Source organism: Paroedura picta, chromosome 2 (assembly GCF_049243985.1).
Source record: "Paroedura picta isolate Pp20150507F chromosome 2, Ppicta_v3.0, whole genome shotgun sequence".
Classification (NCBI taxonomy): Eukaryota; Metazoa; Chordata; class Lepidosauria; order Squamata; family Gekkonidae; genus Paroedura; species Paroedura picta.
In genome coordinates this window covers 106301296-106328011 of record NC_135370.1, presented here as the reverse complement: position 1 = coordinate 106328011, position 26716 = coordinate 106301296, and the positions used below count along the sequence as shown (strand labels likewise).

Genomic DNA, 26716 nt, shown 5'->3' with positions numbered 1-26716 from the left:
TTTCCGTAACCCCTGGTGATTCTTGCTGAACTTTTTCAAAGAAGCAAACAAACAAAAAATTGCTTTAGGCGCACATACTTATTTATTGTAATTCATGTAAAATAATCTTTTATTGAAATTTTAATTATTTTAAAGATTTATATTCTGCCTTTCTGTATTCCCTTAAGGTGCATTAATACAAAAAAGCAGAAGACATCAATAGAACAATTACCATGTGAACTAAATCATATGCTAACAGGCACTACCACTAGATAAAGTTTAATATTAATAGAAATCCATAATGCAATTGCAGTAGGGCCGAATAACCATTTCTTGGCAGTCCTGGAAAGGTTTTCCAAATGGGTAGTTAATTAATTTTTATCTATATTTTAAAATTTGTTAAACATTTACCAGGTGATATGATGATGTGTGGTCATGTCAATCTGTTCTCCCTCCCAAAATGTCCAATAATGGGCTTGGAGGAGATGGGAAGGGGAGAGTCCCTGGAGGGATCTGTACACAGCTCGGCTTCCCAACCATATTCTGCATGATCATGCCACTTCTGAGGTTTATCAAGTGTAAAAAAGTTGAAAAAGGCTGACCTAGGTGTCATTCCTCCAAATTCATTGACACACATTAGCACAATTAAAAGGCTGACATAGAAAATCAGAGGTCCACTAGATCAGGGGTAGTCAACTTGTGGTCCTCCAGATGTCCATGGACTACAATTCCCTTGAGTCCCTGCCAGCATTTGCTGGCAGGGGCTCATGGGAATTGTAGTCCAAGGACATCTGGAGGACCACAGGTTGACTACCCCTGCACTAGATGATCTCAGCATAAATCCCTCTTCAGACAACCCATCTGTATCTTGACTCATCATGTGGGGAAAGAGAGTGAGTAGAAGCATGTTGCTCCCTTCCACACAATGGCCACATTGTCTGTAGATGTGAATGTGCAGAGGAAGACTCTGTACATGTACTCCTTTCCCTAAGATCAGTAACACTGCTTTGCAAACTGCTGATCTTAAGGAGGGAAGCATGTACATGGGAGCTTTCTCTGTAGGTGTGTACTTTGTGGATTATTTATTTATTTATTTATTTATTTATTTATTTATTTATTTATTTATTTATTTATTTATTTATTTATTATTTCACTTGTATACTGCCAATCCCGGCTAAAATGTACAGATTTCATGTAACAGAGTAGTCAAACCTTGATAACAAAACCTACCTACATAATTAAACATTGGTTAGATGTTAATTGTAAAGGAAACTGTAATGCTTCTTTTGTCTTAAATAGTTTTGTCAACTATGGTACATACAGAATTTTCAATAAACATGAGATGGCAACTCTTCTTAATTGAAAGAGATTGAGAGTCAATAGAGAAAGTCTTCAAATGTGGTGCATCATTGACTGCCACCCTGCTGTTCTATTTGAGTGCAACATTCCTGGATTATCTTTTTTGTTTGGCTTTATTCTATACCACACCCAGCATTGCAAGGACTTGATACGGGCTGTGGCCTAGCCTATGCAAGTGGCAGAATGAGCTGGTAAACCGAGGTGGTAGAGTGAACTAAGCCACTTAATATTTTTGCTTTCTACTTGCAAGGAGCTTTTAACTCAAGGTGGCAAATTTAAAATTGCACCCCTTAGAGAACTTCAGTCTAACATGATCAATCATTCTGCCATCTTATTCTGCTCCATAAGCAATTAAGTCTTGTGAAGAAAGACATCACAAAACCATATTTTCCTAACATTTAGAAGAGGGGTGACAAATGAAGCATGCATATTATATCTGTTGTTAAGGCACAGGTGTGTAGCCATGTTTGTCTGAAGCGGTAGGACAAATTTTAAATGCAGTGACGCCTTTAAGACCAATAAAGTTTAATTCTGGGTATATGTTTTCAATTGCATGCATATTGTTTTAAAGATAATTTACCACATAGAAAGGCAGAGGCAGTTCTTTAAAGCTGGATTTCTTGTGGACTTTTATTCAGATCAGTTTTATTAAGTCACTTTTGCTGTTTTGCTATTCTTTAATTAAGAATATGGACATTTGGGCAAAATATATTTCTTCAGAGAGCATACCCTTTGATTCTTTGTTCCTATAATGTTTTATTGCAGTGGTCCACAACCTTTTTTAGGCTGTGGACCGGTGGGGGGAGGGTGATCTGGCGGCCGCGCATGTGCGGCAGGTCCTCACATGTGGGTTTGCACCATGCTGCGCATGCGCGTTTGTGCCAGCAGCCGCGCTTCCCTCTCCCACCCCCTCCCGCAAAAAGAAGCTTGCTGGGCCACAAGCTAATCGGCCGCTTTGGTGGCCAATTTGCTTGCGGCCTGGTAAGTTTCTCACTGTGGGGGGAGGGGAGAGGGAGCCACGGTCCAGTGGTCGGGGACCACTCTTTTATTGGGTCCATTGTTTTTAGTTATTAGGTAAATTTAAATCAGGATAGATATTTTTTTCTAACGGGTCAGTTTAACATAATGCATTTTAACTTTATTTTAATTTAGAATGTAAGTGTGATATGTAAAGGGAAATCACTCTTATTTATTGCTACTTGTATTAGTGTTTGTTTTTTCTTTTTTCTTTTCAATAGCTTTTGGCTCGATGTAATAAATTGACTTACTGACTGAAAATTACGAATTCAGTAAATGAATACAAAAGAGAATTTACTTCAAAGGGGGAAATTGCTTGGGTTGATAATCTCCATTCTTTTCCAAATTTATTTTTCTCCGAAGGTCACACACTTGTTTGATAACGGAGGGACTGTCTTTTTTGCCATTTTTATGGCTATATGGGGTAAGTATTTTTTCTACAGAATTTTTTTATAACTGTTACTGTTAAAAGTATTACACTCAGAAGTTCAAAAATTTTGAATAGTTTAATACAGGGAAAACGATTTTGGAACTATTAATTTGTATTATTTTAATGTGAAGTTCTCCATTACTATAGGGAATCAAGAAAGTAAATGCAAATTTACAAATATTATGTTTTAAAATCAGTGTTAATCTGTTTCACTTAATATTTCTGGTACAGGCTTTGAGGAGCACTTAACACCCACTCAGGGCAGCTGTTTTGCCCCTGGCCCATTATGCACGGCCGCCGAAATGGCGATTTTGGGTCACGTGGAAAACGTGGAGGGAGAAGAAGCGAAGCAAACCGCTTATGCACGGGATGGGACGCGACAGCGGCAAAACCCAGAGTAACCGATTATGCACGCAGCGACCCTGGCGCCTCTTCTGGTTGCGCCCTGGTCACCCGGAAGCTGCACTTTCTTCCGCGTTTTGCTAAAGTGGCTTTTTCGGTGGCCTGCACTGAATCTGCGGCCGGTTGCAGCCGGCACCATGTGTTATTGGTGATTTTAGTCGCCGCCATTCCATCCCGAATGTGCACTATTCCCCCCGTGCATAATGGGCCCCTGAGTGCCTCCTCCTCCAATCAGCTTGCCTGTCTGTCCAGGCTTGCCTGTCTACCATCTCATACCCCTTCCACTTCACCCCCCCTAATCTAGAACCCATTGCATTCCTGAATGCAACAGACTTGGCCCCTAATAATGCATATAAGAGACAAATAAATGCTGCTTGGGGCATAACCAGATATGAATATGGGGGAGATCTATTGATCTTCTACCTCTAAAATCTTGTGGAAACGAAAAAGAGGATATTTGCAAGGGTATGGATTAATTGTGTATTTAAGGACCAAAGAGGTATTACTGTGTCTGTCCTGTGTAGTGAGTGCAATTGTTCCAATGTTGAAAGACTGATTAAAATGTGGAGTATCTCTGAGATTTCCAAGGAGTCTTCCATAAAAAAGTTAGTCTTTAAATGCTTTTGTGATTACTGCAAAAAAGAACGCTAATCTCAAATTCAGAATGATCAAATTTGATCAAAAATGAAAAATAAATAGAATACAAATTGTGTCTGAAATCCAGATTACCTCACAGATTCCAATCAGAAGACTGAGGAAGAATTTCTGTCTCTGTGCTGCTCTTGTCGTAGTTAACTTATCATTACCTGTAACTCAGCCCACCATTTCTCAGTTTCTGTCTCTCTCTTTTATTTCACTATTTCACCCATGAGTACCCATATGTTCTGACTCATAACAACCTCTTATCTGTCCCACACATGCTTTCAATAGTAGTATGGGCACCATCCAACCCACTCTGTGAGATCTCAGCAGGAAAAAGGAATGTTGGTAATCATCCTCAAGGTTCTCCCCCTCGTCATTTGTCGTCTTTATTCTCTGCAAAGTCACGGGGGGACATAATTTCAAGCCTGGTTTCTCTTGGATATACCTGGGTCAATATCAAATTCTTTGATATCAATTTTTTCTAATATCACAGAAGGACTTTATTATATCATACAAATCTTCTAGTGCTGAGGCAAGTGGATAAGCATCGCACAATACTGTACATCTTTCTCATTTGCTATTTCATATCATATTGCAGAAGTCACTTCTACACTTGCATAACTACAAATAAAAATCCTTCCTGTCTTTTATACTGATCTATCTCATACACCTACAAACTTAATCAATGCATCTGTCTTTCAACTACCACCTTTTAGCAACTTAAAGCCAGCAACATGTTGCTATTTTCTCCTACTTCCCTCCATTCTGACATTAAACTCTGATGTTGGGCTAGAGTTTAGACGAAATTTGTTTTGCATTAATTTCATCCCATTGGTTCTGGTTGGTCCCTCTGGGTCAAGAGAGAACAACTCTGCTCCATCCTCTACATGGCAGCCTTTGAAAATGGTTATCAGATCCCTTCTCAGTCGTCTCCTCTCCAGGCTAAACAGACCAAGCTCCCCCAACGTTTCCTCATATGTCTTGGTCTCCAAACCCATTACCTGGACACGGTCTCCTCTGGACATGCTCCAGTTTGTCTACATCCCTTTTCAACTGGGGTGCCCAAAACTGAACACAGTATTCCACGTGAGGTCGAACCAGAGCAGAGTAAAGCGGTACCATCACCTCCTGTGATCTGGACACAATACTCCATTTGATACAGGCCAAAATCCCATTTGCCTTTTTAGCCACCGAGTCACACTGCTGAATAATGTTCCATGTATGATCTACTAGATCCTTTTTGCACATACTATTGCCAAGACCAGTCTTCCCCATCCTATATTGGTGTAAATGGTTTTTCCTACCTAAATGCAGAACTTTACATTTGTCCCTATTGAATTTCACGTTATTCAATTTAGCCCACTTCTTGAGCCTATCAAGATCATCCTGTATTCTGATTCAGTGTTCTGTTGTGTTTGCTACCCCTCCCAGTTTAGTATCATATGCAACTTTAATAAGTACCTCCTCTAATCCCTTGTCCCATCTAGTCCCATAGGAATGCCAATAGGGCATTTAAAAAAGCAACTTGAACCAAGATTGGCAGCATAACCCCCTCCCCACCCCCATTTCCCTCAGCCATCCACCCCTGGGCAGGTTACGGTAGATGTCACCACATAGCCTGAGGAGGGGCCTCATTGTTGCTAGCCCTTACTTCAGCCAAAGACCTGGTGAAAAGCACTGTTTTGCAGGCCCTGTGAAATACTGATAGTTCCATCAAAACCCTAAGCTCTCCCAGGACCTCATTCCACCTGGCCCTTTCTGGCATAAAGAGGTCACTGCTACCTGTTTCCTGGCCTGGCCTTCTAAAGACACCTTCCTGGCTGTAACACCAGATGAAGAAAAGGCCCTCACTTGTGGTGGGATCTGCTGCTCTTTGGCCACCCTTGTTTCATGCCTCTGCTGCTGCTGGTGACTGGCCTGCCCAGTGTTTCTGGGCATTGTGGCAAGCTGGGAAACCACACCCATGCCCCTCCTTGTATGGTTCCCTTGACACAGTCTGGATGCCTCTGTCTCCTTGGAGGTAAATTTGGGGGTGGGAGATGTGACCCTAGAGAACTGATCATGTGAAGCCTTGTCATCACAAACTCTATATAATAAAAGATGACACTGAATGTTTTCATATGGTAAAAAATTTATTGTAAACTGCGAGAGGATTCCAGGTTTTGTGCAAATAGAAATGAATTTAGAGTAGTCATATAAATACCCAATTGTCTTTTGCATTTAGTTTCCAACCACAGTAAAATAACTCATACTCTAATTCACTTATACAGATTCCTAGATGCAATGTTCATTTGTATAATGGGAGTTGAAAATGCAGTTTAAAAAAAAAACATATGAGTACTGCCACAGGGTGCTTATTTAGAGGATTTTGAAAAAGTACCTATTCATCTATATGTGCCTATGATCCCCACATTAGGATTGCCACAAATCAGGCCATAGTGGGCATTCTCCCTCATTTGGCTGCAGCCTCCCTGCACCTTTCTTCTGGGCAGCTGGAGGAAAATGGAAGAAAGCATTGCATGTTTCTGTATGTCACTCCTGGCCAAACAAAAACAAAACCCCAGAATTTATGTGAAAACCAACCCATAATGCTCTAGCAATTTCCTCCTTATGGTAGTGTTTGTGACATCACTTCTGAGATTTCACAAGAAGTGATGCCATGAAATACATTATGCTTTCCTTCCCAAGGATTCTGCTCCCTGAAAGCTCCTGCTAAGTGTGAGAGCTAGACTGATAATCTGAGCTCATGTTGGTCCACACTGATGACAGGCCAAATAATTACTGTCAGACTGCAGTCAGTCTACATGACTCCTGTTAGCCACTGTGCCCCCCCCAATTGCCATGGGACCCCTCACTAGGGTCCTAGACATCATATAAAACATGATTTGGCCAGTTTTATATATCCGTACAGTAACAAGGCTTCCTAGAACTCTGTACTTCTCTTTGGTAGTCCTGGCATTCTGCACAGGACAATGTGAACAATCAATGTAGGAGAATTGGCTGTGTTCAGCTTGATGTATTGTAAATTGTATAGGCCTACTGTATTAACCTGGGAGAATTTTCAAGGTCCTTTTAAAGTTTTTTTTACCACCTCCCCCCCTCCCCCAGAATCATCCATCTTTAAGTTAATTCTTCTTTCTGCATGTATGTGCTGTATGCTGGCAGGGGCTCATGGGAATTGTATTCCATGGACATCTGGAGGGCCGCAGTTTTGACTACCTCTGGTCTGAACCGCTCATCAGATAATAACTGAAGTCTGAAATAAGTAGAATTTATAGTTTACCTATACCTCCTTTTGCTTTCTCCAGTACTATTCAATAAAGCTTGTTTTGTTTCTTTGACCAAAATAGCTTCATAGTAAACAATGATATGTAAAAACTACCAACTGTACATATTCTTAAATCTGTGCCATCCATACTTTGCTGTGTGATGAAAGTGCATATAATAGGGTGAAAGAAAGAGATTTGTTTTACTAATAAATTATGACTAGAAGCAGTAAATCCTGATTCAAAAGGGGAGAAAACTACTCCATCTATTGTATTGAGGAGATTATTTTTCCTGTTTGCATTTGCTGTTATGAATTTGAAACCAAAACAAAAGAATTGCTCTGCTAGGTTGGACCAGTATCCATCTGTTGGCACAATTTTTCAAATCAATAAATAGCCAGATGTCTTTTAATGGGGAAGATCATCCTCTCTTCTTTATGCAGCATCTGATATCAAGAAGATACATTAAGTCTTCAAAAGATCTATTCTCTGTGATTTGAAAGTCATCTGAGCATTTATAAAACCAGCTGAGTTAATGGCCATCCATCTCATGACAGTGAATTCCATGTGTTGGATAAATTTACGATGCAAATGAAGAAAGATTTTGGTTTAAAGGGCTGGTTCATTTATGTATATTCACAGCTTGATTTCACAGCATCACAGCATAAAGCTGAGCAAATACAGAATAGAAGCTGCAGATGTTTTGTATCACTTCACATCACCTCAGACATAATTTTACATCTTGCCAACAACCTCTTGCGATTGCTGACAAAGGAGCAGGAGGATTCACGTAGACAGTGTTGAGGGTTACTTGTGTTGGGGTGACTGCAGAGAAGAGGGGAAATGAGTGAAATCACTTCTCATGGTAGAATGCAACTCTATGCTTTTGTTCAAGTTCATCCATGAGTTGACAAATGCTGAATAATGCAGTGATGTCCATGCATATACACTCCAAACAATAGCATAGTTTAATGAAAAACAGTAGATATATGAATTTGTAAACCATGGCTAGCATGCTTTGTTTCTTACACACTATTCAAAACTTGGCATATTAGTAAACGCAGGATTCACAACACTGCGGGAGGGGGCGGAGAATCAAACCATTATTGAACAATCTTTTTGGGGAGAACATATAATGTTGAGTTTTTAAAACTGACATCAGTTTCTATAGTGTTATGATCAGTGTGGTGATAAAGTCATATCATCCATTGGAATAGCGTCATATGGTGGTGTGTTGCTGTTTTGGGCTGTCGTCTCACTGGCTATCGTAGGATTGTAGTATGACAGATCAGCAAAGCTCTCACCATAAGAGTCAGGTGCATTGTCCAGTCTCAGAACTGTAAAACAATGTTGATAGTTATTTATGGAGTATGTTGCTGTATCAATATAGAGCAGCCGTTCTCAAACTTTAGTAACCAAATAAAACCCATTTTGAGTAAAAAGTTTCCATAGATGGTCAAGCCCTCACCAGCTTGCTTTTCAAACACTGCATGATAAACCAAATATACTCCATCAAGACATCTGTCTTCCTCTTCCTTAAAACAATATCTTCATGAGCTGCACTTCAAAAATAGCAAGAATCATCAATATTGGTTATTAACTTGTAGGTAGTGCCTAGTTGAGCAGGCACGGAAATGGAAAAAAAATTGGAACTGCTCATAAAAATAGAAAAAGATGAGTTCTACACAAAAGTAAACTTCTGATATTCAATTGAAAATTGACATTAGCTATTACTGTCTACAGTGCAGAATACCACCACTATATCTCATGGTAAAATCATTACCATGATATAGGCTAGATATACAACGATATAGGCTAGATATCAGGAGAAAGCTTTTCACAGTCAGAGTAGTTCAGCAGTGGAATAGGCTGCCTAAGGAGGTGGTGAGCTCCCCCTCACTGGAAGTCTTCAAGCAAAGGTTGGATACACACTTTTCTTGGATGCTTTGGGATGCTTAGGGCTAATCCTGCATTGAGCAGGGGGTTGGACTAGATGGCCTGTATGGCCCCTTCCAACTCTATAATTCTATGATTCTATGATTCTATGATTTCATTGGAGAAGTATATCTAAAGTGACTATGACTATGATGTCTGAATTAGGACTGTATCGCCTTGATGCCACTTAACCAATTCCTAGAATGGAGTTATTGGTTCAAAAGGCCAATTAGGATGTATTCTGCCTACTGCTTAAAGAAGCTAAGAAAACATTCAATGTACAAGCAGCACCTCCCCATGGCACAGATAACTTTCCTAAGGAACATTTTGGATCATGAAAACAGCAGGGAGGAAATCAGGAATCTCTCCTCCCCCTGTACCATGGTTCTGACCACAGTTGAGCCCCTCGATGGCTGCAGTCAGAAAATTAAAACCTATTTGACTCTGAAAATGATAAACACAGAAAAAAGAGATTTGCTTTAATAGTGAGGCAAGATATACAACAAGCAGTCAGGGGTGATAATGCAAAGTTATACAGAATAATATCAGCCGGACAATATGTGAAATCTGTCAATATAACCCCAACTATAGATGCTGGTGAGTAAGGAACTGAAATGTTTGGGCAAGTGCATAAAAGAAACCTGAACAAGATATGTTGATGATCATTAGGTGACTTGAATGCAAACGTAGGAAACAAAATAGAATCAAATATTATTCAAAGATTTGGGTTAGTATCTATCTATCTGTCTATCCATCCATCCATCCATCTGCTGTACATTATCAGCCAAATGACACAGTGGCTGGCTTCCCTTCTTCTGTAGTGTGATTTAAATTGTGCCATAAGAAATGTTCTCCCCAAGATCTGAGTGCAGCGGGGAGGTCTCTCACTGCTGCAAGCAGACCTGAGAGGATCTACAGGGTTGGCAGGTGCTCAGAGTGCTTAGCTCCTGCTGTCCCAGCTGATTGGTATAGTTGAAAAAAAAATTATTCAGGCTCAGTTGTGCCCATAGCTGAGCAGATCAAAGAATCTGTAATCAGCTTTTTGAGCTCATACGAACCAAATATTTTTTTTTCCTGCATGGTAGACAAGATCCCAACATTGATAGTGGGAGATAAATGTTATTTAACACAGTTCCATTTTTGCCATGAGTTTGTACAATATTAAGTTCTCTTTTATTCATGTCTGATCAGTGTTACTATATACAAACATTAAAAAAAACCAATGGCGAATTGATGCAGTCACTACAGTCCAGTTTGGATCTGACTGAGGTGCTGACATATATCAGGCACTATGTCTTGCAAAAGTGAAAACATGAAATGCGATACAGTAATTGTGATGACTTCCTTGTGATCCCTCTTCCAGTTGCATGCGAGCTCTTGCTTAAGTGGAAATGTTCTGTGCAATCCAATCTACTATATATAAAATTTTACATATAGTGTGAATGTTTTCCTGTTTTGTTTTAAATTATAGTCACTGCTTCAGGTACCTGAGAGAAAACATCTTTGAATGTAGCCCAGTAGAAATGGTGAACAATCACTGGGACAAAGTCATTAGAAATTCACCTTATTCTATCTCCACTTTCTTTTGCCTTCACTTTATCATGTTTAGTTGAATTGCAACTATCCAAGATCCTTGGACAACTGCAGCAATTGTCATTGAGAATAACAAGTACTCCATTTATAAACTGTGCCTCAGATTGTTAGATTTTTGTTACCTGGATCATTTCTTGTGTCATCATAAAGCCTTTGATGTGCAAATCCTTCAGGTTTTCTCTTCCTGCACATGAAGTATCCAACCAAGCCAATTAATGCAGATCCAAGCACAGCTCCTACAATGGCACCAAATATTACTCCACCATTGATGTGATTATCTGCAAAAAAAAGGGGGGGATTTTAAGAAACCATAGAACTTTTGTAAGTTAACAGTGAAAACAAACTAAGGTCTGGTTTTGAATGGTGGGATAGGTCAGTAACAAGCCAAAGAACAGCTGGCTAAAGAGCCTTGGCAAAATTTGTCACCATTGACAAGAGCAGGGGATGCATCCAACATAAAATGATGCTCAGTCAGGTGCATAAGGAAACAAATATTTTTAGATATCTATCAATATTATTTTTCTCAGATTTAGTGGCATATTAAGGGGAACCCCATCATTTGCACAGTGAGCTTGAATTTCTGACCATGGGGACTTGAGTACCAGTGAAGAACCACCTGGCTTTTCCTGGGCAATCTTTTTACACTTCTTTGCAATGGCTTCCCAAGCTTAGTCAATGTTACTGAAAATTCTCAAGAAACACTTGGTTACATGCAGCTAATTTAGACATTTAAAGATGCATCAAATATAATTGTCTATTTCTATAACCTTCTGAACTTCTATATCCTTCTGGACAGCTTCAAGCTGGTGTTTATATGGTTATTCAAATGTTAATGACTGTAATTTCATATTATTTGAAACTAATGTATATTTAACCCTGAAAAACATAGCCTTTATATCACTTTACATAGCCTTTATATCACCTTACATCACTTAGCTGCAATAACTGTGCAACTGTAATTGTGATATACAGGAATGCAAAGGGTAGAAGAAGAATGTTAGTTGTCCAAATACAAGAGATTTAGATTTGTAGAAAGTTTCAAATAAACATTAGTAATTTGAATAATGAAGTCTTATGGCTATATAAAAAGAATGTATGATGTGCCAAGAAGATCATATGGTACAGCTCTCAAAGGATTTTGATATGGTGCCCAGTCGTAAGCCCCTCAGGCCAGAAGGTGCTCAACAAGCGACTGGGAAGGAGAAAGGACCTGAAATAAGTAGACCCAGATTTTATGACATGCCTGGGGCAAATCCAGCAGGAACCCCAGATGCTGATGTTGGCAGTAGTGAAAGCAAGGGTCTGCACTTTACAAAGATGCACAGAATAGCAAATTGGAATGTTAGAGGACTGACTCAAGGAAAGAAATGGTCAGCTCGAACATTGACCTCCTTGGCATCAGTGAATTACATAGGACAGACGATGGTTTCTTTCAGTTGGAAGATTTTACCATCTACTATTCAGGTAATATTTATTTCTTTAACAAATTAATTCATAAAGTCCACTAGTTCAACATATTAAAAACATAGTGCAATTTTAAAACATCACATTTCCAACTACACATGGAATAGACCAACATAAAATGGACCAAATGTGTTTTGACCCCAAGGGGTCTTCCGCAGTTGTAAAATTATTATGAGGAATGCACTCATGTATGTAATCAAAGGGCTTGCTGAGTGGCAAAGAAAATCTGTTAGGTGCTGCTTCAACTAGTCTTTCTAATGTAAAGGTAACTGATTTGGAACTCACCTTCTAAAATGTGTACTTCCAGAGGCCACCATTCTCTGCTTTTGCCCCCACTCTAAATCACCAGTGCATTCCCACATGTCAGAAAAGACACTTTGGTGTAGTGTTTAGGAGCACCAACTTCTATAACGCCATTCAGGCCAAGTTGGTGTAGTGGTTAGGAGAGCTGACTTCTAATGTGGTTTGATTCCCTGCTCCTTCATTTAGCCAGCTGGGTGATCTTGGGCTCCCCACAGCACTGATAAAGCTGTTCTGACTGAGCAGGGCTCAGGGTTCTCTCAGCCTCACCTACCTCATGCTGTCTGTTGTGGGGAGAGGAAAGGGAAGGCAATGGTAAGCCACTTTGGGACTCTTTTAGGTTGAGAAAAGTGGCATATAAGAACTCTTCTTTATATCACTGTGGAGTCAATGTGGGGTCGTATATTCTCAAATGATGATTATATTTCTATCTTTATGAAAATAAAAAAAAATTATTATATATATATATATATAAAGAACTCTTCTTCAAACAAGCACCCAAGAAGGATGTAATTTATATAATGGGTGACTTTAATGCAAAAGTTGGTACACAATCAGAGAGAGACATAACTGGCAACTTAGAACTTGGAGAAAGGAATGATGCAGGTGATTGTCTGGCACAATTATGTCATGAAAATCAGTTTCACATCATGAACACTTCATTCAAACAACATAAACATCACCTATATACTTGGACATCACCAAATGGACTACACAGGAACCAAATCAACTATATCTTATGCAGCCGATGATGGCCCAGTTCAATCCTTGCTGTCAAAACATTTCCAGCTGCTGATTTTGGTTCAGATCATGAACCATTACTGGCTAAGATCAAAACAAAGCTCTGAAACATTAAGAGAATGTCAGGGGTAAGGAAGTTCAATGTAAATAAAATTCTGCTCACATATGCAGTGGAGGCGAAAAATCTCTTTCAACTATTGGACACAGTAGAGAAGATGCCTGATGAATTGTGATGGGAAATACAATCCCATCAAATACAAATACCCGCCACGAGCCGCAAGGGAGTGGCGGGCTATAAATCTAATAATAATAATAATAATAATAATAATAATAATAATAATAATAATAATAATAATAATAATCAACTGTTGTTGAAACAGCAGTCAAACACATACAAGAAGCCAGAAAAAAGACCAAACTGGCTCTCAGATGAAACTACAAGAATAGCTGAATGAAGAAAAGCAGCAAAAGCTGCAAGCAAAAGAGTGGAAGCAAGAAAATTAATTGCAGATTTTCAAAGGGCATTAAGAATGGACAGTGAAGCTTAATAGAATCAGAAATGCAAGCAGTTAGAAGATTACAAAAAGGGGCACATGAGAAATGCACTCACTTAAGTAAAGAGGTTCTGAAGGCCATTTGCTGCTCACTAAAGCATTATCAAAGATAAACAAGGGAAGGAATGACTGACCAACAGAGCATCAAGAACTGGTGGCAGGAAGACACAGAAGAACTGTACACATGCAAAATCGAAATTCTTTCTCTTCAAAATGAAAACGAAATACAACATGTAGTGGCCATTCTTGAGGAGGAATTCAATGAGCCTTGAGTCAACTGTCAAACAACAAGGCCCCAGACATTGACATCGCATCCATTGAACTGCTGAGATTACAGCTTTGTGCCAGAAAAGCTGGGAAACTAATAACTGGTCAGAGGACTGGAAACCATTTGTGTTCATCCCACTACCAAAAAAGGATGACTAAAAATCTGTTCCAATTACTGTACAATAACCGTAATTTCTCGTGCTAGTAAGATCCTGCTCAAAATCATAAAGCAATGCATAGCAGCAACCATTGAAAGAAAATTACCAGATGTTCAAACTGGCTTTCAATGGGGGTGTGGCACTCGTGCTCACATATCAAACCTGCCCTGGACTTTGGAAAAGTCACAGGAATATCAGAAGCATGTCTACATCTGGAGGCTGGCAAGAGAGGTGTGGCCAGCATGCAGTGAGCCCAGCCAGTCTTATGTGCCCTCTCACAGCTTTCTGTGACCTCCCCATGCCCTCCTCCTGCTGGGCCACACTGGAACCCAGTCTCTACACCAGCAGCTTGCAAGCCACAACCAAAATGCAGTACAAGAACGGAGTTGTTAACTGTCTGTGGTTAAGCTGGTTCTGAGCCAACAGAAGCAGTAGTCAGAGCCTAATCTAAAAGTAGGCCAGAGGATCATTTCCAGGAAGTCAGTCCCAGGGTGGGGTAGACAGGTGGGGAGCAAGGTGCTGGAGCAGTAGGTTGAGTTTGGAGAAAGGCTGGTGGGTCACAGGGACACAAGTTTCCAGAAACAGGAGACTCACAGGTACATTTAGCCAGCTGAGGTCGTATTCCAGAAGACAAACCAGCAGAACATTACCATAGTGAGATAGGAGCTAGGAATCCAGGAGGATGGGCAGGGAACATGGATGTTGCACCTATGAAGAAGCCTAGGTCCTGGCACTTTTCAAGTACAACCTCTCCATCCTAGTTAATAACTTTGCAGTGCTTTCAGCTGTACCTAGTCCTCATAAGTGAGATAACCCTCAGCTGTGCACCATCTAATTTGACAGCAAACAGCCAGTTGAGCACTTGGCCTGCTCTGTCAAACCTTCTCACTGCCACAATCCCAAGTGCTCTGGAGAACTCTTGGGGCTGGATGCAGATAGTGGCATGGACACTTTTGCTTCTTGTTGCAGAGCTGTGGGCAACACTCAGCTGTGGCCAGGTAGCTCCAAATCCAAGACAACCTCCTCAACCTCTGACTCTGCACTTTCTTCCACTGTTTCTGGAGGTAGAACCTCTTTGTTGGAAACCCCATCAACTACTAGTGCGCCCTTAGCTTCTATCTCCAGTGGCAGGGGCATTGCCCTCCCACAGTAGCCAGGAAGGCACTGTAACCGGTGTGCAGTTTGCCCAGCTGGCCTTCCATGCTCTCCCCCAGTGGTCAGGAAGCTGGCGAGTGTAGCCCAGAGCATGCATGGAAAGCCACCCACCTCATGACTGTTCTACCTTCTCAAGTCAAGTGTCAGGAAGCAGTATGGAGGGGGAGAAGGATGGGTACAGAGAAGAGCCTCTGATTGGCCCTAAGAGGGTGAGAGTTCTCCCTCTATTGGAGGAATGCTCTCCTGGTGAAGGCCAATCAGAGGTGCACATTGTCAGAAGTACCATTCAGTTTTTATGTAATATGATGAGGCTCCCAAGCAAACAATTCAGTCTTAATATTTTCAACATTTTCTGAACAACCTATAGGCAGAGAAGCTTGACTGTTCTTTCGCTTGATAGATTCAAAACATAATGGTTGAAACAACTGTTACTAGGCTAAAAGTTGGAGTTTGACCACTTGTTTATTAAGAAAACATATAGTGGGGTAGTTTCATAAATAATTTGGTAAACCTGAACAGATGACCATTTCTCATCCTACAATATATTATCTGTTCTATTAGATGTTGCTGGAAGCCAATGCTAAACCAGTGGGTTCACAATTGAAACTGTTGTATTTATATCATGAAGATATGCCATGGCTCTGCAGCCAAAGATGGAGAAGTTCTATACAGTCAATAAAAACAAGACCAGGAGCTGATTGTGGTTCAGATCATCAGCTTCTTGTTGCAAAATTTAGGCTTAAATTGAAGAAAGTAGGGAAAAGCACTAGGCCACTCAGATATGAACTAAATCATATCAACGACGAATATACAGTAGATTTAAGGAATTAGATCTGATAGAGTGCCTGAAGAACTATGGATGGAGTTTCGCAACATTGTACAAGAGGTAGCAACTAAAACCATCCCAAAGGAAAAGAAATGCAAGAAATCAAAATGGCTGTCTGAGGAAGCTTTACAAATAGCTAAGGAGAGAAGGGAAGTGAAAGGCAACGGAGAAAGACAAAGATACACCCAACTGAATGCAGAATTCCAGATAAAAGCTAGAAGAGATAAGAATGCCTTCTTAAATGAACAGTGCAAACAAATAGAAGAAAACAATAGAATAAGGACCATAAGGAAGGCCGAGTGTCAAAGAATTGAGGCTTTTGAACTCTGGTGCTGGAGAAGACTCTTGCAAGTCCCTTGGACTGCAAGGCGAACAAACCGGTCAGTCCTATAGGAGATCAGCCTTGACTGCTCCTTAGATGGCCAGATCCCGAAGATGAAACTCAAATACTTTGGCCACCTCATGAGAAGGAAGGACTCCCTGGAGAAGAGCCTAATGCTGGGAGCGATTGAGGGCAAAAGAAGAAGGGGACGAAAGAGAATGAGGTGGCTGGATGGAGTAACTGAAGCAGTAGGTGCAAACTTAAATGGACTCCGGGGAATGGTAGAGGCCTGGAGGATCATTGTCCATGGGGTCGCGATGGGTCGGACACCTAACAACAACAAAATGCCACGGTTAGCAGACAAACTAACTCTACAGCACAGGAAAGCACAATTGCTGCAGCACAGTTGTAGTATTCTGGCATAAAAATAAATTATATATGAAATAGACAAAGCACTTTTACCTTTTTGGGGTTCATGTATTTCTGTTGAGCTCTTAGTAAAACTGGGATGCAGATTTGTGGTTTGTCCACTTGTTCTTAAGACTGTTGTGGCACTAATGCTAGTAGTCAACGTCATAGCTGATGTAGTGTCATTGGGAGAAGCCGTCATATCAGTTGTCTGAGCATCATTGGTGGAGACAATCATAGTAAAACTGACATCATAGGTGGTTGAGCTGAAGTTGTTTGATGTTGCTTCTGATGGGTTGATGTGTGTTGTACTGGCATAGCTTTCAGAGATTGTTGGCAGGTTGCTTGTGGTTGTAGGAATTTCTGAGGGAGATGTCATTTCTGAGGAAGATGACATTTTTTCATTTATAAAAGACTGAGTGGTAATGTCTGTTGAAAAATCCATCTGCTGTGTAGTTTGATTTAGCCCTGTAGTGTTTTGAATGTCATTTTCAGCTACTGTACTCATTGTAGGATCTGCTAAAGACATTATATATCTATTTGACTGTAAATTAGCCAACAGCCAAGTAAACGCAATTCTCTGGAAGATCAACATGGTTTGACAACACTTGTTTCTTGACACAGAGAACCTGGGGGGAATAAATTTAAAATTAATTTTATATACGTATAAAAGTATTCACTCATGATATATTATCCATATAAAATTATTCACTCATACAAAATAGATTATTATACTGGGATAAATTTAAAAATGGTATCTACAATTCCTATTCTGCAGGTTTAGTTTCCCATCTTGGACACTGGGATTAGGATTGTGCGATTCGGCCGCTTCGGCAGCCATTCCCTCCGGGCACAGCCAGCGCCGCACCGCAGGGGGGGAGGGCGGTGCCAGCAGCGGCATGACAGCGGGCGCAACCATGCAGGCGTGGAATTCTGCACCTGCGTGGTTGCACCCGCTGTCATGTCGCTGCCGGCACCACCCTTCCCCCCCCCCCCCGTGGCGCAGCACTAGCTGCGCCCAGAGGGAGCAGCCACCGAAGCGGCCAAATCGCACAACCCTAATTGGGATTTTCACCATTAGAACATCAAAGATGAATTGGGTGGCACTCCAGTATAATATACTGTGAAATGACTCTGTGAGCACATTGCTTACAGACATAATCCAATTGGCTGCAATATTTAAGGTTGAACAAAAAATATTATTGTCATATCATCTACTGATCCCAGGAGGCCCCTTGATGCGTGATACCAGCCAGTGTGATGTAGTGGTTAAAAGCAGCAGATTCTTATCTGGCAAACTGAGTTTGATTACCTGCTCCTCTACAAGCAGCCAGCTGGGTGACCTTGGACTCATCACAGCCTTGAAAGTGCTGTTCTCACAGAACAGCAATATCAGGGTTCTCTCAGCCCCACCTACCTCGATGGCTGTTCTGGGGAGAGGAAGGGAATGCAATTGTAAGTCGCTTTGAGACGCCTTTGGGTTAATAAAAGTCAGATAGGGGTATAAAAGTCAACTCTTCTTGTTGTTCTATATTTCTTCAAAATGTATCGTACTTTTTGGTTTAAGATTAGTCCACGAGGTTAAGAATACAATACAATAAAATAGCAAAAGAGGTGATACTTTTGCTTTGCAAACAGGAACCATACTATAACAAATTTTAAAATAGCCTGAAATACTACACTGATTCAGAAGACATTCAGAAAAGATCTCATCAGTGAGGAACATGGAAGTTTCACTAACTCTGGATAATCTCAACAATGAGATAATATACTGAATCAGATCAGTTAGGTAATTCCATGTGATTCTTTGTACCATACACACACAGACAAAGACAGAGAGTCCAAAAACACTCCCAGACTACTATTCCTTCAAGGGGAGTTCAACCCCCCCCCCCAGCCAGAATGAGTGACAAATTTAAATCCCAGGTTAGACTTTCCACTCATCAGTAGCACAGATCAACCTGCAGTTTATTAGTCCATGTCCCCACCATGACTATCTCCAGCCATCAGTTCAAGGTTTTTATTGCCTCTCTGGGATCAGCTAGAAGTGTGATTTATAACTGAGAACCTAGGAGGAAAGATGAAACCTTGCGAGACCCCATAATCTTTTCTCTCCCCACTAGAATAGGATATTGTGGTATCATGTGATGAACAGGCAATATTTTGTCATAACTTGCCTTTCCTTCTCTTAAAGGAATATGTATAACTTCATTAAAGAGCCTCTTGTAGCGCAGGGTGGTAAGACAGCCAACATGCTGTCTGAAGCTCTGACCATGAGGCTGGGAGTTTGATCCCAGCAGCCAGCTCAAAGTTGACTCAGCCTTCCATCCTTCCGAGGTCAGTAAAATGAGTACCCAGCTTGCTGGGGAGTAAAATGGTAATGACTGGGGAAGGGAATGGCAAACCACCCTGTACTGAGTCTGCCAAGAAAATGCTAGAGGGTGTCACCCCAAGGATCAGACATGACTCGGTCCTTATAGTGTTAAGTATGTACAGGGAATATCTTTACCTTATAACTTCATTCACTCATATTCATGTAATAACTTTTTCTCAGAGTTTTGTTAACTGAAAACCACCCTTTTTTATGATATCAGGGTAGTGATTTTGCACAGAGCTTAATAACTGCATTGGAGCATGATGAAGAAAAACTTATAAGAAAACAGAGTAATATGTATGTTATCTCAATACACTGTGCACTACAAGAAATTGTTTTTTCTGCTGGACTGATTTGATGACAGTTTCCTTTCTGGTAGCAGAGATTAGCAAAGCACCACAGCAAATAAGCTAGTTAGTTTAGTATGACAGCTGCCTGGCGAAATGACATACTATGATGCTAAGACTTAGCAATAGATGCTGATAATGTTTGAGTAACATGACCTAATAACAGATGAATGCACTCATGCAATATCGTGTGACTCATTGCTGGTTGTCAGGAATTCCCTTCAACCTTCTGTAAATCTGTGATGATGAATGCAGCTGTAGCCAAGGCACAGACAAACCCTAGAACACATGCATTTTGCCTGGTGCCTTGATTTTAATTTACGATAACAAATTCCCTAGCAGGAGAGCAAATTGTCCCAGAAAGAAGACACATACAAAGGATTGACTTTTCACAGGCATAAAATTGGCCATAGCTTTATTTCAACCCTGCAGCAGGAGTGTTGGCATAGCATGGGGTGGACACCTGCTGTCTTGCTGTGGACCGCAAGGAAGCCCCTGATCTCAGCAGTGCCTCTGGAGCTGCCAGGGGCTTAGCCACTCCACAGTGTGCTTCCCTGATGCTGGCACACAATAGCCCGGTATTTATGCCCTCAGCCAGTAAACTGAGGACAAATTGCAGTCTAGAGTCATAGTCCAAAACAAAGCAGGGGTTGAGTCAAAAAGAGCAGTCCAAAAATCAAGCAGGAACTAGGTAAGGTGGGGGCAAAGCTAAGGTTACCGTGTTGAAGCTTAAACAAATTCAGAAGCCAAGAGCAGATCCAGAAGTTGAGTGCTGAGGTCAGAAAGCTGAGAGCGAGTCCAGAAGCCAAAAGCCAAAACCAGGAAACCAAAAGTAAGTCCATGAGCTGATATCTAAAGTCAAGTAACCAATGAGCAGACCACCAGAGTTTGTCAAATCACAGGAAACCAAGCAGACAAGCAGGGAATGCACATGTTGCACCATGGGTAAGACTCTTCTGTTATGCTAACCTGAAGGCCCTAGCATCTGAACTCAGAGTGCCTGCAGTCCTAATCCAGTTCAGTCCTAATCCAGGACAGGGCCTTCACCTGTTTGCCATCCAGCTTGACAGTGGGCTGTCAGCCTTGTACTCCTTTTGTCTGCTGACAAGCTGGCTCACTTGCACTGTCTCTGTTGTTCCAATGAGCCTTTGGGGCTGGACGGAGCCCTTGGCCCTGGACCCAGTGTTGTTGGCACAAAGAGCTGGGTCAGCTCTTGGCTGGGACCAGGTTGTTCTTTGCCCTGCAGGTCTGGCTGGTCCTGATTTCCAGCCAGATCTTCAGTGCCCTCCTCTGCAGCTGGTTCTGGTGATCTAAGTGGTAGTGTGCTTGGCCCAGGGTCAGCACTTGGGTCTGCCATGTCTTCCAGAGCACCCTCTGCTGGCATGTCGGGGTGTGTGGGCATGACATACAGCTTGCCCACTAGGATCACCAAGAAAGGCAACCTTAAATTGGAGGAATCCTATGGGCACAGCCTTCGGCTTGCCCCCCCCCCCCAGTTTCCTAGCAATGCAAGCCTGTCTGCTTCCCCAGCCAGGTTCACACCATACTCAGCATTCCAACAGCCTATTAAGGATGCCATCATGAGGGAGAGTCTGATTCACAGACATGGACTTCCCCAAAAGGATCCTCCCTAGGCCCAAAACTACTAGCTGTGAGAAAATATAGCTAAATTTTTAACCTACAACCTATTTGTGTAGAATAACTGGTAAACAAAATAGGAATACAAACATAACTGTGAATAACACTTATTTATTTATTTATTTATTTATTTATTTATTTATTTATCATACTTATATACCGCCCTCCCCGGAGGCTCAGGAGGCCCACTTCAAACAGGGTGGGCAGGTGGGAAGCTTCCAACTGGTCTCCATTAGCAAAAGAGGACAGGCTCAAAGCAGGCTGGTTCTTTTAAGAAGCATGGCCATGGCTCTGTTGAAGTGCACCACCAGTTGTGGTTTGGAGGGGCTGCACTAGCATTGTAAGAAGAGGGGGTTTCATATGCTCACAAACCATGCTCACTGTTTTCTTCTCAGCCACAACCCTCTTTTCCTTCTATCAATAGCCATTTCACTACTGAACAAAGTGTGTTTTGTTGTTTTTCTTTATTTAAAAAAATATTACCTTGGCTGTAATTTGAAACCATCAAGGGAAATTACCAAAAGTTCAGTTAACTGAAGTTGCATTTATAGTGCATAATGCTAAAATCACTGTACTTAAAAAGAATGAATGTTTGGTTTTTGTGAGATCCTTAACACTATAATTTTCCACTTGGTAGGAAGGAGATGCAACTGCAGTTAAGTTTATTTTCAGTTGTGCTTCCAATAAACCATTTCATGTGTAATAATTAACTTGTTCTGTTTGGGTTTAGGATTTGTAAACATGCATATATATGCACATGTATTTGCACATAGATATTTTGGGAAAATCTGGAGTGGAATAGTTGAATTCTACTGCTTGAAATTTGCATCTTTCTATATAATTACTTTAAGAGTCACAGTACTCAGAAACAACAGAGTGGAATGTATCATTTCTATCATTGGATCTGATTCTTTAATTCCTTAGTAATTTGCAAACTTGAATAGAATCCTGGCTTTAGGTAGGCTGCATAAATACCACTATGTGCTGATTCTCTTTTGGCATGCACAGCTGACACAGCTAACCCCATAGCCGGTGTGCTGATTCTACGCAATGAAGATACCAGTATACCAGCTTGGTGTAGTGGTTAGGAGCGCGGACTTCTAATATGGCGAGCTGGGTTTGATTTCCCGCTCTTCCGCATGCAACCAGCTGGGTGACCTTGGCCTCGCCACAGCACAGATAAAGCTGTTCTGACCTAGCAGTGATATCAGGGCTCTCTCAGCCTCACCCACCCCTGTTGTCTGTTGTGGGGAGAGGAAAGGGAAGGCGAATGTAAGCCACTTTGGGACTCCTTTGGGTAGAGAAAAGCGGCATATAAGAACCAACTCTTCTTCTTCTTCTTCATGCTTCATGTTTATGCAGCTTAGTTTTAGTTTTAGAGTATCATTTTTTAATGAGCCTATGGGGTCAGCTGTGCATGCCAAAAGAGCAAAGCCTTTTACTTTTAAAATAACTGACTGATTTATGCTAATAACCCTGCTAATTGACATTATTGGGTATAAAAGTAACTATGAAAGAAGTAGAAAAGTAGGGAAAGGCCTTGAAACAAAATGAGGATTAGACAAGCAAGGAGACAAGAATACAATCCCACAGAAACTAGTTGGGGTAAAACATGCCACAATCTTATTGACTATAGCCATTGAATCCTTAATGAGTATCTAGGCTTCAGGTGAACCACCTGTCAGTCCGTGGAACCCTTCTGCAGCCTGTTTGCTTAGAAAATCCCAGAGTTGCAAGTCCTGCAGTCATACCTTGGTGCAAGCCTATGTGCAAGGGATCCCTTTGTCACCTGGGAATGAAGCAGGACACCAGCCCCGAAGCCAGGCATGATGCTGCCTGGCTCTCCCTCCAAAATGGGGGATATAGGTATGTAGGCCCCACCTCCACTCAGTGCCCCAAACTATCTAAAGCTGTAACAAAACACAAAAGCAACAGAATACTGGGAAAAACTGTGCCACACAACATGAAACCAAAGGAGGGCCAGAGAAGCAACTGGAGCAAACTGTGTATCGGCCTGGCTGCAGCATCCACTTATAAAGGGAAGGGGTGGACCAGAGGGAAGCCCCTGCATTGTAGGTCCTCTGAATCCCCACCCCTCCTAGTCAGATCCAGCAGCCAATGATTAGCTGGCTTAGGTTGCAACTGGGTCTACCTAGGAGGCTCTTGCTGTGGCCATGAGGCTTGCTGCCACCACTACACCCTTTACACCCTGCTCTTCATCCTGTGCTCAAAGTGGCCCCAGCCAAGTCTGGGGCTGTTGTCTATGCTTAGTTATAGCTTATAATCATACTTTAGAATGCCTGTACTTTCCTATGAATGTTTTAAAAGCATAATACAATGAAAAAAGGATCATATCTCATACAGTTTTGAGCATGTTCATACTTTGCTATTTTTCCTTTATATTTCACCACCTATTTGCAGCTGCACCATCAAAGGCATGCCTCAGTCATTTGAATGCCAAAGACCATATGAGAGACGATATTAATGTGATGCTCTCTCTCTATGCACGTCTCCACATCTCTACCACCTAATTTCCATATCTACTGTAGCTAGCAGTATATTTCTCCTGCCCTGGGAGTTTGTACCCTCTTGCTGGGAAAGGTGAAATGCCTCTTGCAGATATGCTGCAGAAGCCAACGGACAATGCTGCCTGAAGTGCCTATTCCCCAATTCTCCCTTCCCTATGCTGTCTGCTTTTTGCTTCCATTGGAAGCCAAACTGGTTGGCACTTCTTCCCCCCCAGGTATCTTGAAATATTACAGTATGCCTGCCTAACATGACTTCCTGAACACGACTTCCTGAATATCTTGTGATGGTGGAGATAGAGGCAAAGGTAATGTGAAGGCAGCAGAGGTAAGAGTTAGTTTGTAGATGAAGAGACAGAGATTGTTGAACCCAAAAGCTACAGCCTGGCATGACTATGCTATATTTCCTTACTCAAGAACAACCCTGGTAGAACAAACCCTGGCAGAGGCAAAAGTTGCCTTCTTAGCCAGGCATTTTCATATCATAGCAGAAGCGGTTGCAAAGTAGTTAAACCATTTGCATGTATGTGAAGTTTGTGTATAAGCCCCTGAGGTTTTACCTCAGCTATTTTACACAAGCAGCACCTCCCTGGCAACAAATCAGAAATCCACAAATAATGACAAACACTGCCTCTGCTTTTAACATAAATGTGTATTAGTGATGCTGGTTCAAAAATAAGCAACAGGTAAATGCACAGTGGTCTGAGTTACAGCTGCTTCACTGATCACAAAGCATAAATATTAAGTATACAGCCTCAAAGGGAATATTGATATTGTGAAGGAATTTGAAATTTCATACTTAAAATACCTTTATCCCTCTCTTTTCTAAAACATTATGTAAGGACTAAAATAGTATTATATTATAATAATACAAAACCATTCCAATACGAATCTTTCCTTCCCTATCCCACTACACTAGACATTCATCTCTACCATCACATAACAGTGACATTCTAGTTAAATTCTTGCTAAGGGATAAAGACCCATTTATTTCTAACATGGTAGCAAAATTTCTTTACATCTGTATTGGAATTAGATCAAAAAGAATGTCTGAACGATAGTAATGGATAGGTAATGGATAGGCCACCTTATCACTTGGGCTAATGGACTGCTCTAGAGGATGTATTGATTCCTTGTCCCTGCAGCTAACTTCCTTGAGGTTTCTTCTCCCTTCTTCTTTACATGTTATAACCCTTCCCCCCTACCTACAATAACATATTATTTGTTCCCATCAATACATTGCTTTTAACATTGTTTTATTATCTTAATATTTTTATGTAGCAATACTTCTGTATTTTTACTACACATATCGATTAATTTTTATCATTGATTGCAGTTTGTATTGATGCATTATTTATATGGGTCAATTGACCGAATAAACATACTGTCTGTCTGTCTCCTTCCCTACATTGTCTTCAAAATTTATATATATATTCTGGATGCTGCTTTTTTTCTACATTATGTCCACCCATAAACTAAGAAAGCAAACAAAAAATACTGAATGCAAGTGAAAAACACATATGTTTATATGCATGTATGGAAATGTTTCTCTTGCATTGTCCTCCATATGTATAATTGCACATGCAGGGGAGGAAGCTTTCTCATAAAGTAGGGAAACTAGTTTGGGTGAGAGATTGTAGAAAACCTGGAAACTCTCTGAAAGCATGGAAACAGTTTCGTAGACAAAGAATACCACATAATATCCTCTTTGAAGGTAATATTTTGCATAGTAGTAAAGAGTATATTGGGGAGATTTTGTCTTTATGTCTGCATAACAAACATATACTCACATTAAATATTTCATGTTAAGTCTCACATTTTAAATCTTGTTTAAAGCTTGCTTAATAATATCACTTCTTAATACTGAAAGTAAAGTAACAGCTTTAAAAGTGTGTATGTTCAAGTAATTACTGAATAGACTTGAGTAAGATTCTGAGAACACCAGCTTAAGAAGGCTGTCTTAGAACTGTTTAGATCTATGCCTGCCAGGCCAAGCTGTTACCTTGCTGATAGCACTGCCAGTTTTCTGCCCACAATCACTTGTGCTCACAGATACTTTATGAAAAATTAATGCGAGTCAGAACCATGATTTAAAAACGACTTACCTTTTTAGCTCAGCAATGATATGTAAATGTTGAAATAATTCTCTCGGTATGATGAATGCAATTAGTCCAGAGTGCTGAAAACTGTAGAGAACAAGGAAATGTAAATGTGTCGGTGTTGTGGAGGAATGCACAGTACAAATGGAATTAGGTGGGGCTGTATTTCTCTGGGTGTAATAGAGCAGCTGAGAACCAGACTGACCTGCTTCTCGGCTGTGGTAGTTGAGACATACTCTTACAGAGTATACAGAGTTAAACGCTTTCAATATGAAGTGGACAGAGTTCCACTGTTCAAGAGAAGAAGGGCTTTAGAGAGGAAGAAATGGGTTATCATTCCTTGAAATGAACAGCAGCTGATGAAATGACAACAATGACTTTGAACCAGTAATTTTATACCATTTTTTGTATTCCAAAGCTGAAGTAACAAAGGAGCTGTCTTTGCAAAATGAGGAAGCAATATTATTTTTGCATGCATCCCTTTTTAAAAAGGAGGGTGAATATGAAAATAATTTAGTTAAGCTGTGATTCAACTCACTGGGTTGGATCTGAGGCAAGGATCACATTGCTCTTCCTTAGGCAGCCCTCACTACCACAGGAAAAGATGCTCCTGAAGATTTGGCAGCATCTTGAAGGGGAAATTCACAGTCACTGCAGACCTCCCTATGTGCAAGTGAAAATACTATCCAGATGTGGTCTGGAATTCTCCTAGAATTACAATTGCCTACAGAGATCAGTTCCCCTGGGGGAAATGGCAGCTTCAGAGATGGACTTTTGGGAAAGGGACTTGAGTGGAAACTAGCCAAACCATTCCACTCACTAACCATACATTGTTGTAAGTGTTACAAGAATATATGATTAGTAAGTGGAATAGTCTGGTTAGTTTCCACTCAAGATTCTTGAAAACCATTAATA

The 26716-nt window shown here is 40.9% G+C and overlaps 2 protein-coding genes across 7 annotated transcripts in view; one reads left to right on the top strand and one right to left on the bottom strand.

The window, feature by feature from the left end:
• Window positions 1-26716, top strand: part of ANO3 (anoctamin 3) — a 312581-nt gene that overhangs the window by 253317 nt on the left and 32548 nt on the right. For all 6 annotated transcript variants that reach the window (XM_077321992.1, XM_077321991.1, XM_077321997.1 and 3 more), the window contains one exon: window positions 2719-2779. In XM_077321992.1, coding sequence (XP_077178107.1) covers window positions 2719-2779 — 61 coding nt within the window. The remainder of the gene's footprint in view (window positions 1-2718; window positions 2780-26716) is intronic.
• Window positions 5943-25956, bottom strand: MUC15 (mucin 15, cell surface associated). Its single transcript, XM_077321998.1, has 4 exons — window positions 25808-25956; window positions 16873-17447; window positions 10746-10901; window positions 5943-8432 (listed from the first exon to the last, which is right to left on the bottom strand). Exons 2-4 carry the CDS (start codon window positions 17411-17413, stop codon window positions 8275-8277), a joined length of 855 nt encoding a protein of 284 aa, XP_077178113.1. The 5' UTR covers window positions 17414-17447; window positions 25808-25956; the 3' UTR covers window positions 5943-8274.

Coding starts and splice junctions, on each gene's coding strand:
- MUC15 (XM_077321998.1), bottom strand. CDS start 17,413: ATGTTGATCTTCCAGAGAATTGCGTTTACTTGGCTGTTGGCTAATTTA. Junction 10,902..16,872: donor AATACATGAACCCCAAAAAG/GTAAAAGTGCTT, acceptor TTTTTTTTGCAG/ATAATCACATCAATGGTGGA. Junction 8,433..10,745: donor TGACACAAGAAATGATCCAG/GTAACAAAAATC, acceptor ATTGTTTTACAG/TTCTGAGACTGGACAATGCA.